The 13,395-nt window shown below is 41.5% G+C and overlaps 1 protein-coding gene across 6 annotated transcripts in view; it reads left to right on the top strand.

The window, feature by feature from the left end:
• LOC118423739 (RNA-binding protein 25-like) overlaps positions 1 to 12,842 on the top strand; it is a 16,874-nt gene extending 4,032 nt beyond the window's left edge. For 3 of the 6 annotated variants that reach the window (XM_035831988.1, XM_035831970.1, XM_035831946.1), the window contains 19 exons: positions 146 to 253; positions 534 to 641; positions 899 to 968; positions 1,576 to 1,751; positions 1,984 to 2,110; positions 2,246 to 2,319; positions 2,603 to 2,686; positions 5,460 to 5,686; positions 6,579 to 6,738; positions 7,164 to 7,253; positions 7,568 to 7,641; positions 7,891 to 7,953; positions 8,085 to 8,235; positions 8,523 to 8,645; positions 8,961 to 9,165; positions 9,663 to 9,952; positions 10,818 to 10,916; positions 11,413 to 11,460; positions 11,740 to 12,842. In XM_035831988.1, the coding sequence (XP_035687881.1) occupies positions 146 to 253; positions 534 to 641; positions 899 to 968; positions 1,576 to 1,751; positions 1,984 to 2,110; positions 2,246 to 2,319; positions 2,603 to 2,686; positions 5,460 to 5,686; positions 6,579 to 6,738; positions 7,164 to 7,253; positions 7,568 to 7,641; positions 7,891 to 7,953; positions 8,085 to 8,235; positions 8,523 to 8,645; positions 8,961 to 9,165; positions 9,663 to 9,952; positions 10,818 to 10,916; positions 11,413 to 11,460; positions 11,740 to 11,832 (2,370 nt within the window). In that variant the 3' untranslated portion in view covers positions 11,833 to 12,842. The remainder of the gene's footprint in view (positions 1 to 145; positions 254 to 533; positions 642 to 898; positions 969 to 1,575; positions 1,752 to 1,983; positions 2,111 to 2,245; positions 2,320 to 2,602; positions 2,687 to 5,459; positions 5,687 to 6,578; positions 6,739 to 7,163; positions 7,254 to 7,567; positions 7,642 to 7,890; positions 7,954 to 8,084; positions 8,236 to 8,522; positions 8,646 to 8,960; positions 9,166 to 9,662; positions 9,953 to 10,817; positions 10,917 to 11,412; positions 11,461 to 11,739) is intronic. The other 3 variants (XM_035831955.1, XM_035831979.1, XM_035831961.1) reach the window with 3 other exon arrangements.
• Positions 12,843 to 13,395: the final 553 nt, after the last annotated feature.

The raw sequence follows: 13,395 nt of genomic DNA, 5'->3' as shown, positions 1-13,395 counted from the left end.
TCTTGGGATTAGTCATGTAAGATTCTGAAACTGAGAAGATATGCTTCTTGTAAATGGCTTTTTAGATGACGCAGTATATTTCATCTTTGTACCCCCAGTGTGGCCCAATGTACCTTCTCATCATATTTTCTGCATGTTGTTTCAGCCCACCCTTCTCCCAAGACCAGCAATGCCTGTCATGCCTGTCAAGCCTGTTCAACAGCCACAGCAGATCGACAAGAAAGAGGCAGACAAGAAGGAAGAAAAACCAAAGGTACTGAAATCTGTCGTCAATTTGGCAGACATAATTGACTTGAAACAAGCTTGTAATCATTGGGTGTATATCTGGCTATTGTCAGTTTTTTTTTTTTTTTTTTTTTAAAAACATTACCATTTTCCTCTAGATTTTGGTAAGCAGCAGCCAGATACCACATGCATGAGATTGCAAAATGGTGCACAAAACTAAAGGCTGTCTTTATGATAGGCTATGTTTGAAATAAAAAGCATATATAGGTCATGTAGAAATTGACTGTTTTATTTGTTTGTCCTAATAGGAGTCTGATGGTGAGGAGGAGGAGGGTGAGGCACTGCCTTCCACCACCGTGTTTGTGGGCAACATAACGGACAGAGCCACAGATGTACTCATCAGACAGATGCTGATGGTGGGTTTGTGGGTGTAGATTCATCAAGGCATTAGTTATCAGTCTATTTGTCATTTTCAAAAAATAATTGCACTGCTGTAATGTAAGTGAATTCAGAACAAAAGCTGTCCAGCTGAAAGGTTGTTTTCTTTTGCAGCAGGTAGTCTGAAAGGTAAATCCGATGTGCTGGTGTTAGTGGTGTAGCTTACATGCAACTTGTGCATCACTACCTGGTAACTCTGATGGTCGTTTTAACTTCCTGCCAACCTCTTTTGTAGAAATGTGGAACTGTCCTGAGCTGGAAGAGAGTCCAGGGGGCCACTGGGAAGCTGCAAGGTACTACCAAATGTGAGAAAACTTCTTATTCTGATTTCCCTTCATTGTTTGTCTTTTGAAGTTCTGTTTGCATGTCTGTTATTTGTAGCCAAAAAATCTGATAGGCATGGTAATGTGATGTTTTTCTGCATGTGGATGATTGTGCTTTTGTTATCACACATCTGATGTTTATGAAAAATTGTTTCCAGACAAGCCGTTGTGTGTGTGCATTAGTGGCTGGTGTAGCAGCAGTAGTATTGGCAAGCCTGCATGCATAACTCTTGTTACATGATTGTTAATACTGCTAAAAAGTGCAGAAAGGGAGACTATGACAGCTTTATTTTGTCACAAATGAAGCACAACACTAGCTAGCTAGAATATACTCTGACATGACTGTATCATAGAATATTTATGAAAAATCAAGCAAGATACATGAATAGCCTTTTTTGACTTTTCATATGTACATGTAATATATTGTTTGTGGTCTAGATGCATCAAGTTCTATTCATTAGGAGGCTGTTGTATATCCTAGCTTATAGAAAAATGCCAAGTGTTATGTAAATGAGCAGTGGTCGTAAGCTTGCCATGGGTTGCAGTTGAGCACATTACAAGGGTGTGTGTTGCTCTGTGATTTCTCCAGCCTTCGGATTTTGCGAGTACGCTGAACCAGAGTCCACCCTGAGGGCCCTACGGCTGCTGCACGACTGGCAGCTGGGCGACAAGAAACTGCTGGTGAAAGTGGACGCCAAGACTCGGGCGGTCCTGGATGAGTACATGGGCAAGAAGAAGGCTGCAAAGGGAAACTCAGGGGACAAGGTTGGTTCACGTTACTGTTCATGTTGCTGCCATACACTGTTACATAAAGATTACCACAGATGGTTTGGATTGGATATCGACAGTTGATAAGCATTCAGTCAAAGGTCATTTCCTTCACCACTAGGGCTTAAGCTTTTAATGGGTTTGTTTAATCATTGGCCAATTTGTTCAGACAAGAAGATGGGAATTCCTACATAGTCACAACTCGGTTTTGTATTTTTTTGTCCCCCAGGACACTGATGAACTTGATGAGGAGACTATAAGACAAGATAACTTTGCCATGGAGCAGCTTGAGCAGCTGAAGAGAGAACACAACACAGAGCTAAACACACCTATCCCTGATGACAGGCCAAGCAAAGGTGAATAAGCCATTTCATGGGAGGTCTAAAAAAGTGTTTTAAGATGGTAGACTTCTGTTGGTGAGTTTTATTTTGCTGTGGACCCTGCCGTACCAGTGGTGACCAATATTCTTATCCTATGTTGTATGTTTGCAGGGAAGAAGGAAGGCCTCCTTGGAGACAAGCCCAAAGCTAAGCAGAAGAAGGAGGACAAAAAAGAAGAGGCAATAGTAAGTTGAGTTTCATCTTATTACCTTCAGCTTCTGGACTTGCTGGACATTGAAATTGTAGCCAGTTCACTGGTGTGTATGGAAGGGAAGGGCTACTTGATAAGGGATTGTTACTCAGATGGGAGTTACGTGAACCAGTGAAGATGTAATTATAAGAATTAAGATATGGAAAGTCAAAGCTTGATGGGTAATTTGTTGCACTCTCCCGCGAAACGTCTCATTTTATGTTTACTTTCCAGAATATTTACTTATTGATCTATTGATTATTTGCCGTTGTTTGTAGGACGACCTAGAGGACATGGAGGTTGATGAAGAGAAACGTAATCTGATCACCAAAGAGATTCGGAGTTTCCGTGAAGCTCACAAGGTAAGCTATGCTGGAGGTGTAGAAGAAGGACCAACAGTAATGTGGCATTAGACTAGATTTTGTCATGGGTGGTATTTCTGTCCTGCAAGCTTTGGAAATGGAAGGTGACTGTTGGTCTTGTGATTTAAGGATCTTTCATTATTGTATGGTTTGCAGTTTCATTTCAGCCTTTTATCCAAAATACTGTCAAACAGAGGTTTACATGGTTCCATAAGCTGACGATTTAGTCAGGCAACATGGCTAACATTGACCTTTCACCCCTGCTGAGGACCAGTGACAAGAAGTTCAAAGTTCAACTGTCCTGATGTAATGTTACACTTTCAGGTCACAATCCCCTCTTGTATAGCCCATGTTATCAGTGATTAAAAAAAATCACAAAATTGTTATCACTATGATTGATGTTTGGAGTTCCAAGATCATTATCACTTGGGTATGTGCTATACTGGATTTTGAAACTATTTTGTCCAAAATGTGAAAATGCTGTAGAACAATCTCAAGTTCTTTCAATGGGCAACAAACAGCATGTTATTGGAACTCAATCTTAAAACATGGGAAAAGTAGTGTAGAAAATGATGAAGAAATTTGGGGATGCCAACAAGAAAAGGAATGTTAATCGTTCAGCCCTCCCTTATCCTGAAATCATAACTGCTAAAACCTCCTCCAGCCATTAGCTGTCCTTTAACGGACAATGTATTGCTCAACCACACAAATAATAGATGACATTTGGAGACAAAAGCAAGGAGCAGCTCTCAATCTGCCCAAAGTGTATTGCTGTGTTTTGAACAGGAAAAACTGTAAGTATCTTTAAAGTTCTCTACTAAAACTGATATGTTAAGTTGCTGGGTACATGATCCTGATCACAACAGGTATGATTCTCCTTCAGTATTTTACCTGATATTCTTGTTTAACTCTTGGCGATCATGCCTGTGTGTGTTCGCTTTTAAAGTGCCTTTCTTGTTGCTAAGTGCTTACCCATTCTATGCCATCAACCCTTTGCACCAATATATTTTTGCCTCTTCCTCACCTTCCTGTCTGACATCTAGCCCACACCTGCATGGCACTTGTTTCTTTGAACGTTTATTTAGTGCACAGTGAGAGATCTTTTTTGTGTTTGGGGACATGTACACCCAACAAGTATCAAGAGGTATGGCAACTTCTCAGTTTTGTAGAGGACATGCTTTTTTTGCAGGAAGCAGTGATGATATCCACTTATGTGCCAAACAGATCCTTCATTATTCACTGCATGTGGAACAAAGTAGTGTCTCTGATGGAATTTCTTTTTCACATATAATTGGATGCATTAACATGCATTTATAAGAAATGTGTCAACACCAGAAAATGGAGGGACATCCACTGACTGAGTGAGAGTAATAGAAGCTTTGATGTATATGCAGTGGTTACTACTTGTAACTGTATGTCAGCACTTAATGCTTCAACAGGCACCCATTGTTTGAGCACAACTGGGTATCACTTGTTGTATGGCCTGTAAAAAATATCGCCATGTGTTATTGACATGTTTGGACACTAAACCCTTTCCCACATGCATTTTTTTCCTGACAGGTAGATAGCACAGAACCCTAGGTTGTAACGTAAGATATGCCTTGTGACGTTCATTGCACATGTGATATTTGTCCGTCAGATTTATTTCCTGGGCACTCCCGTGCCTCCTAACCATATTCTTTTCCAAGAAGACCATAATGAAAAGCAGTAGAACGCAGCGCGAGAGGTTGGCTGCCCGCAAGCCCCGTGTCCATTACAGCTATGTCAGGTCACGTCAATACCTCAATGTCACTTCTAGTATGCTCTCCATGTTCTGGTTTGTTGTCACCTGTTGAAGTATGTGCAACTTGAACATAGAAGTGGTGCTGTACTGGTACTTGCCTTGGACTTAGTGTAAGGGGGAAAGACATTCTTTTGTGCTGGGATGTCCCCCAGACTTATCTATCAATTATCAGTGCAAATACCCTCCAGTAGAATCTGACAAAACAGCACTTTAACAGAACCATTCACTGGGGGACATCTCAGTTGTGATGGTTTTGAACAAGTCTTTTTTGCAAATCCTTTTTTATCTGTCAGAACCATACATCACTCTACAAACACTGCAACAAGTTGGAGCTGTTCAGAATCCTGCTCCAAGTAAAAACAAGCCTACCTGTAGCTTAAGTAATTGTTGTGCAGCAATGTAAAACAAAAGTTCTGGTTAATGTTGGGTCACAAAGCCCCAGTTCCAGATTTTAGAATTGCAACTATGAAAAGCCTAAAATGTCTGTGAAAATGATGTCAGGCAAAAAAGCTGTTTTTTTCCTATGGAAATTTTTATTGGTGTGAAAATTATTGACAGATTAACATTCTTCAATTTGTGTGAAACTCAACATCAATTTTTGCTGCCTAAATTTGAATAATTCTTGCGTAGCTACTTTGCTCCTTGTGTTTGATGTGCAGACTTCACTAGCTCAGCATCTTTTGTAGTGATGTCTCCTTGTAGGTATTGCTGTGATTATGAATATCATCATTATGTCTTGATAATTGTCTACAGCTCTAAAAGAAAGCATGTGATACACAAATATCCTCCATGCAAAGAATTCCTGTGGCCCAAGAAATTATGCTGTTGTATAAAACCATGTGTTTACTGGTTAGATTTGCCAATTGTATAGGAGAGCTGCATATTCGTGTTGGGTAATATTCTTGTCTTGCTTTATGTTTGTGAAATTGGGACATGCCTTGGCAGCGTCTAATCCATCTTTTCTCTGTTGTCTAACCTCCTCACTTGCAGAACGATGAAGAAAAGGAGAAAGAAAGAGACAAAGAACGGAAGGAGAGGGAGAGAGAGCGAGAGAAAGAACGGGAACGACGAGAGCGGGAGAGGGAGAAGGAAAGGGAGCGGGAGAGAGAAAGGGAGAGGGAAGAGGAACGGCGCCGGAAAGAGCGGGAGCGCGAGCGTGAAAAGGAACGAGAAAGAGAGAGGTACTACATAAACAGGAGGGAAAGGGAGAGGGAAAGGTACTTACTGGTCCCAGCTCTATTTCGCTGTGTGTCTGGAGATGCAGCATGGAGAGTTGCAAAACGGTCAACCATGAAGACTGAAAAGTTATTGTAATGCTGATGTTGTGTTTGTCTTCTTGTTAGGTAGATCAGGTACCTGTCAATGTAACTGAAGGAAAAAGCATCTTCCAGCACCGGATGGCATTGTGTAGGATATTTAAACTTAAAAGATGATCAGTGGAAATTTGAAAGTTTTTATATCAACATGTCCCTGGCCAGTGCACAGTGTTGATTAGTAGCTTCTAAATACTGAATGAAGTTTTGACCTGATCCTGTTGCACCGTTAGAGTAGATATTATGCACAAACCAGTGATGACTCTACTGATATCGAGTATGCCCCAGCATGTGTGGTGGTTATCCAGAGCTGAGGTTTGTGAGTACTTGATTGCCTGTACCAGCCACCTTGCTGCTGTGTGAAATAGATGTAGAAGGTTGATCCAAAGTAATGACTTGTAAGGAAATGGCTATGGAAGAAAAGAAAAAAAGCTATGCTTCACGACAGGTTTCTAGCCAGCATTCGTTTTTCCGTCTTGCTGCTGGGGACGGAAAAAAATTTTGCACATTCCGTCCTCTGTGAGCTTAAATCCCTGTGGATTTTTTCACCAAAACAGATGCTATTGAACCAAGCTAAGTCTACTAGCAAAATTTACCCCTCAAAATGTAGGAAATACTAGCATTTCAGAGGGTCTACATTTCACAATTTTCCCGGCAGAGCATGCCCCGAGACCCTCCTAGGCTGGATAGGATCTCCGTTCAAAATCCAGGGGACGGAAACAAATTTCAGGCTGGCTAGAACTCTGCTTACAAAGTACGTGTAAAATAACGTACCATTCACCTTTATGCCTAACAGTAGTAGCCGCAGGGAACGGGAGAGAATGGACCGCGAACGGGAGTACGATAGAGAGCGACGCGAGCGGGACCGTGAAAAGGAAAGAGAAGAAGAGGAGGAAGCATACGAGAGGCGTAAACTGGAGAGAAAGCTGAGGGAGAAAGAGCTGGCCTATCAGGAGGTACGTTGATGTAGGTTAGACATCAGGGTAAAAAGATATGCCAGAAAGTAGTTACTCAAGCAACTGGATATGGTTTTGGAAACGGTCAGACGTTTCAACTACTATCCAGTTGTTTTTGTCAGTGACACTGTCAGGAGGTACTTTCGCAGTACCTGATTGTTCATCAACAAGTTTATTGCAAATTCTTACCAGAAGACTAATTGCATGTAACAGTTAAGTTTCGGACATGCAAAATGGTATACAAAAGATGTGCTCTTTTTCTCTGGGAATGTTGACGAATTTCTATAGAATTTGATGGCCTCTTTTAGTTGTTCTACTGGATATTAGAAAATAGATTGGTATGAAGTTTGTTTCCAGTGTTATAGAGGTCAGATTTTGGTTTGGTCAGTTCAATTCATGACTATACTGATATCTCTCCTTTGTAGCGACTGAAAGCCTGGGAGACGCGAGAGAGACGGAAAACTCGGGAGTACGACAAGGAAAACGAGAGAGAAGAAGACAGGAAGAAAGAAATGGTAAATAGGATCTTTGTGTATTGTTTTGACCTTTTGGTAATTTAGAAGTTGTTAAATAGGATATACCAGAGACTGTCCGTACAGGTTACTGTAAATGCATTTAAGTTGTGGGGATTTAATTTTGCGGTAGTGGGAAAAACGACTTTTCGCAGTGGTTTTAACTTTTGCGGCAGCACCATGCACTGTAGTCACTGCCATGGAAAAATGTTCGCGGCGGTTTTAAGTTTGCCTTGAAGTGGCCACCGCGAAAACCGCGAACATTAAACCACCGCGAAAGTTTCTGCATTTACACTATTGTGTCTTTTCTTTTTCAGATCAAAGAAGCCAAGCGACTGAAGGAGTTCCTGGAGGACTATGACGATGAGAGAGACGACCCTAAATACTACAAGTAAGCTATCTGGATTACCACTTCTGTATCATACTTCTGTTCAGCTACTTTTCATTTTGCTAAGAAATTTTTCAACCCTCGTCATTGGCAAAAATTACTGTTCAGGTTCTCTGAAAAATTGATAGGAGGTCTAGCTGTGTAGAGGACCTGTACTTTGAGTTGCTGAAAACTCTTTTCAATGTACTAGTAAGCCACTCTGCATAGCTTTCTCTCTTTCTCCATGCTAAGCAAGCACTCTTGACTTTACAGATACTTGTATCGTGGCCTTGGCTTGCTCAAACAGAGAGCAGTATGGAGTGATAATTGTGTGAGGTATATTTCAAATCAAACACTATTGGTGCTGTTTTAATGGGCTTATGTGATGTTGTAATTAAAATTAGATGTAGTCTGAAATATGTTCAGCGGCTTCTATGCTACAGCAGGACTTTTCTACCCTCCTGTAGGGGCAGTGCTTTACAGAAGAGATTAAAAGAGAGGCAGAAAGAGATTGAGCTGGATGAGATGGACAGAAGGAAAGAGAAGGAGGAGATAGAAGAAATCCGACGACGCCTGATGGAAGAAGGACACCCTGACCCACAGGCAGAAGTTGAAAGAGTAAGTACTTTTGGGAGACTTCCTAGGAAAGATTGTAAAGACTTTAGACAGAATGAAAATAAGATATAGGAGAATTTACTTTACACAACCAGCAGGTACTTACATTGCGTACGTTTCGATCTCTCTCAAACACCTTCGTCAGATCTTTTAACTTGAAGTCTGCTTCTCACCGCTATATGTAGCCGATGTAGGTGGCACTTTTGCGGTGAGAAGACAATCCCAAACTTTCTTGAAAATAGAATATCTGCTTGCCTGAGTATGACAACTTATCTCTCCTGTTACTCTAGTTGGAAAGGGAGACAGAAAAGCACAAAGAGCCACAGTTGAAAACTGAACCTCCAGAGCCTTCACCACGAGAGACCAAACCTCACCTGGAACCAACACTCAAACCAGCATTCCCACCTATACAGGTAGGTTAGAACTAATATAGGAGTGTTGTTCTGTGCACCTGTTTTGTTTCAGTTTCAATTCAGTACCTACTAGTATCTCAGGCAGGACTGAACTTGGTATATGAAGTTTGTATACTTTGTTTGGGTTGATCCACACTATTGGAAGAGGAATGTCAACATTTTTGTTTTGTGATAATGGCATGCAAAGTGATGACAGGGATGTAATTAATCGAATTCAAGTTTCCGAATTTCTTTGTGCTGAGTATGGTTATCTTCATCCCACCTATCATTTGGAAGAGACTGCCACCCGCTAAGTTGTCTTCATGTCCTGTCCAGGTGAAGGCAGCTCCGTCCGTGTCCTCCCAAGACTCCCCCATGGCAGCCTCAGGAGGGGAGTCTCCAGCCGGGATCATCTTCCCCTCCGCTCCCAAACCAGACTCGCCCCCGGACGAGTCCTCTCAGGACAGCTTCGCACCAGTCCAGGGACCAGAACCCCCTCCCGCAAACCAGAAACCCAAGATCGGATTTGGTCTCAAGTTTGGTAGGAGAAAGCTCTGCATTTTACTCCTGTGGTATACATAGTAACTGCTTTGAAACTGCTTTCATTTTGTCTTAATTACATCTTAAAAAACACTAGTGCCATGCTGCTTTCTGAGTCACTTCAGGTTGACGAATCTTGCATTTTTATACGCATCTTGTGCAAGAGTGGGTACCGGTACAGTGTGCCAGTAGAGGAGAGCTGATAGTCATTTCTACAGTCAAACTAGGTATAAAACAGAAGCAGTTAATGTTGTTTACATGATGATAGAATTTTAAATTGCCAATGGACGTTGGATACTCCACCAAACAGATTCCTTTGTAGCCAAATGGACCATTGTTTTGAGTATGGCCCATTCACAGGTTTTCACAGATAATTAGATTCAGGTTCAGACCTGGACTTGATCCTCTGGACCTGGACCGTGCCTAGACAGGAATTCTCTGTACTCATAATCTTGTGTAGATCTACTCCTAAACCTCAGTCCTCTTGTGTTGCTAAAGTTGCAGCTCCAGCCACCAGCAGCCCTGCTCAGGCCCCGCCCAAGAGGAAGATTCCCATCGGCCAGGTCTTCAGCAATGACGACGAGGACGGCACAGATGACGGGCCCAAGAAGCGGAAGCTGATCCCCATCGAGTACACCGAGGAGGAGAAGATGGCCGTGAGCCACGTGCCGACAGCCATGTCCTCCACAGAGGAGAAGAGGAAGAGCATCAAGAACTTGATCGAGAAGATCCCCACGGCTAAGGATGAGCTGTTTGCCTACAGCCTGGACTGGTCGCAGGTCGATCAGGTCAGTTTGGGTGCAGTTGTACAGAGTGCAGGCTTTTAGCCAGGCAGGCGTATGGCCTGTTAAAAAAATAACTCAAATTGTGCGCCCTTAGACTGGGGAGCACATCCTCTGACAAGCATGAAATTCTGATTGACCAGGGATGCTACAGGCCACGTGCGGCCTGTCTGACAGTACATTGTCTTCATTCCCACAAATTTGCACCTCAAAATGTGGGAAATAGTGTTTCAGAGAGTTATAAATTTCAAAATTTTCTGAGTGAGGATGTCCCCAGACCCCCTGCAATATTCGCATCAACAGGCTTCGCCAAACAGCAAGAAATTTGGACACCCTATGATAAAAAATCCTAGCTAAAAGCCTGACAGTTTGTTTGCTTTAGCATCCTAGTATAAGTGATAGCTGAGTGGATTAGCTAGTGGTTCAGTTAACTGAATATTGTTATTGTGTAAATTCATAATATGTTTGTGGCGACTTCATTTCGTAGTACACTAGAAGTCAATAATTGTATAACGGATTACCGCACATTACTTCTGTTTATTGCACTGAATTCCATAATCCCAAACTGGTGCAGTCCAGCTGTATAACTTTTGCATTATTGCAATACATATTGGGTGTGCAATTAAACAGCTTCTACTGTAGAATAAAAGAGGATGTTTTTCTCGTGTTTTCAGTTTGCGGTTAAAACAATTCTGCAATACAGTAGTAACACATTTGAAATGCATATTTGCCGTGTCATTAATTTGCGGTTGAAAGTCACTGTGAAAAGGAAACTGCAAACATTTCAATATCTAAAGAAACTATGATGGACTACAGATGGACTATTGCCTGTAAAGACATCAGATCTGTAACAATTGTTGTTGTCTGGCAGGGGCTGATGGAGAAGAGAGTCAAGCCCTGGATCAACAAGAAGATTGTGGAGTACATCGGAGAGGAGGAACCCACACTTACAGAGTTCATCTGTCAAAAGGTACGGCTATGTGGAGGTCGTGGAAGGCCTGTAGCAATTGCTGAGCACTGTTTGATTTGTTATGGTTAATGGTGAGAGATATTCTCAACATGGCAGCTCGCTCCAGACCCTTGTGATTTAGCCCTGCATGTTGCAATTCAGCCCCTGGCTGTGAAGAGAGAGTACTCGGCCCACCCAATAACAATAACAACCCAATACCATTTAAATAACAATAACTTTTATTCATGTGCAACAGTAAAAAATTCAGTGTACTAATTTTTTTTCTTTCTGTGTTAACTGCTAACACAATAAACATTCATAGTAATATTCATGAATGCACAAGTGCTAGCTTGTTGGGGAGGAACTATGGTTAACCATATAGATAATGCTCAACGTACCTCAACAAACTGCAGAATCACAGACAGCTGATGTGGTTAGATAAGGAATGGGACAGATGTTATAAGGATATTGTTTTTTTAGAGTATGCAGATACTAATGGCATTGATTATCCTTGCAGGTGATGGCACATAGCGTACCCAAAAGCATTCTCGAAGATGTTGCAATGGTAAGTGGTTCTACCTGTCAGTAGTTTTCACACTGAAGTTAATTTTGTGTTGTGGAAGTGGACATCATTGAGTTTTAAGTGTTTTGGTCATGTTGTTTGCCAGTGTGGTACTATAAATGTATCTAGGTTTTGTTAGACCTACAACTAAAATCACTTACGAAAGCAAAACATCAAAAAATTCAAATGTTGCAAAGAGTCATTCAACAACAAAATGTTATACCATTTTGGTGTGCTATTTCAGAGATTTGAAAATGACCTTTTTTTCTTGTTGCCCTGCAGGTTTTGGATGAAGAGGCAGAAGTTTTTGTCGTCAAAATGTGGAGGCTACTCATCTACGAGACAGAAGCAAAGAAGCATGGCCTCGTGAAGTAGCTGTGATAGGGTGGGGGAGAATATTTTAGAGTCTGACATGTAAATATAATGGTACAATTGGTTACATTTACTTTTTCCAATGCTTGTAGACTACCGGTAACTCAGACTGGCATGTAAAATAGCCTTACTCTCTACTACTCTGGACCTCTCTGCTTTTAATGTTGGGAATAAAGTGTCATGTAGCAAGGACAGAAGTTGAAATTTCACATTTAGTATGGGGGATAGATGCATATGTGAAGGACACAAAAGAAACCCGGTCTCATTTCGGCCTTCTGCAAAGACGGGTTTCAGAGTTACTCTCTCCTCTTATTGTCAGCAGGCTGAAAATTGCCTCATCTGAACATTCACATGTATGTAAGAATGATGGAAAGCTTGTCTACTAGGCTTGTTTCATGCCCTTGTAATATAGTGATGGCCTTTCCAATGAGAAATCCTGAAACAATTCTGCAGCAGTACTGTGCCCAGCTGATAGGAGGCTCTTCATGCTTTGCTTGTCACTCATGCACACAGACCCTTCTGATGGTCTTTACTTTTAAAACGTTTTATTTTTCTCCTAGAGTCAAGTCACAAGTGCTGTTATCTGTGAAGCAAATGCTGTTGTAGAAATTAGGTAACGCAAGGAATACAGTGTAGCTCTCCTCTGTGACATATTCAGACATTAGGGTGTCGAGTTGTTTCTAAGGATGGCATCCTCTAAGGGTCATGCATGTTTGAACAAAAAGGAATAAAAAGGTTGCAATAAAAGTTTACAGATCCTGCACAACATGTCTCGGCGGTCAGAACATGTCTCAGGGGTCAAGGTTTCCCCTCTCCTGCAGGATAAATGATCAGAAAGCAATGCAGACATGGACGCCATCAGTAGAAATGGCCTGAGACACCCTTACAAGTATTAACATCTGCACAACCAAAGTACTGTGCTGGCTATGCTAACAGTCAGGAAGTTTCCACCATGTGGAAAAGAATGAAGTGTTAAGTGGAGGAATCCAGAATTAAACTCTGCAGTTTATACCTATGTGTCACATTCATTTTTGTGCCTTTCATTTGTTCTAAATAGACAGCAGTATCATGAAGGTTGTCTGCAGCTAGCCTCTTGCAGACTTCGCGTGAGGCATATTTGGGGGTTCGGGATTTTCATTGCTGGCTAGGTTCTCTTATGCTGGGAAAGGGAGTTTGCCCTGCCTTGCCCTTTCGACTGCAAACTACTTTCCATACAGATGGGAGAACTAATGTGCCATCTGGGTCTGCCTCTTAAGCAGTTATTCAGGTAGATTAGATTTCATGTCAATGCTGTGTATCCTGAGAAGGCTTATGTTTTAGGTAGTGTTTGTATGTGGTATAACTCATGACAGTATAACTCAAGAACCTACAAATGGGTAACATGTATCAGAAGTATCAAAGATTTGGGCATCATGTTTGCTTTTCTTGGTATTGGCAGCAGAACTTCCTTTTAAAAAAATATGTTTTGGATAAGCTATTGACGAGTTTTGGTGGTAGCTCATGCTCGGGAAGAGGTGACAAGACTTTGATACTTCATCATTCAAAGTAAGACAAATATTTGGATCT

Source organism: Branchiostoma floridae, chromosome 1 (assembly GCF_000003815.2).
Source record: "Branchiostoma floridae strain S238N-H82 chromosome 1, Bfl_VNyyK, whole genome shotgun sequence".
NCBI classification, from domain to species: domain Eukaryota; kingdom Metazoa; phylum Chordata; class Leptocardii; order Amphioxiformes; family Branchiostomatidae; genus Branchiostoma; species Branchiostoma floridae.
This window is presented reverse-complemented; position numbering and strand designations above follow the sequence as displayed.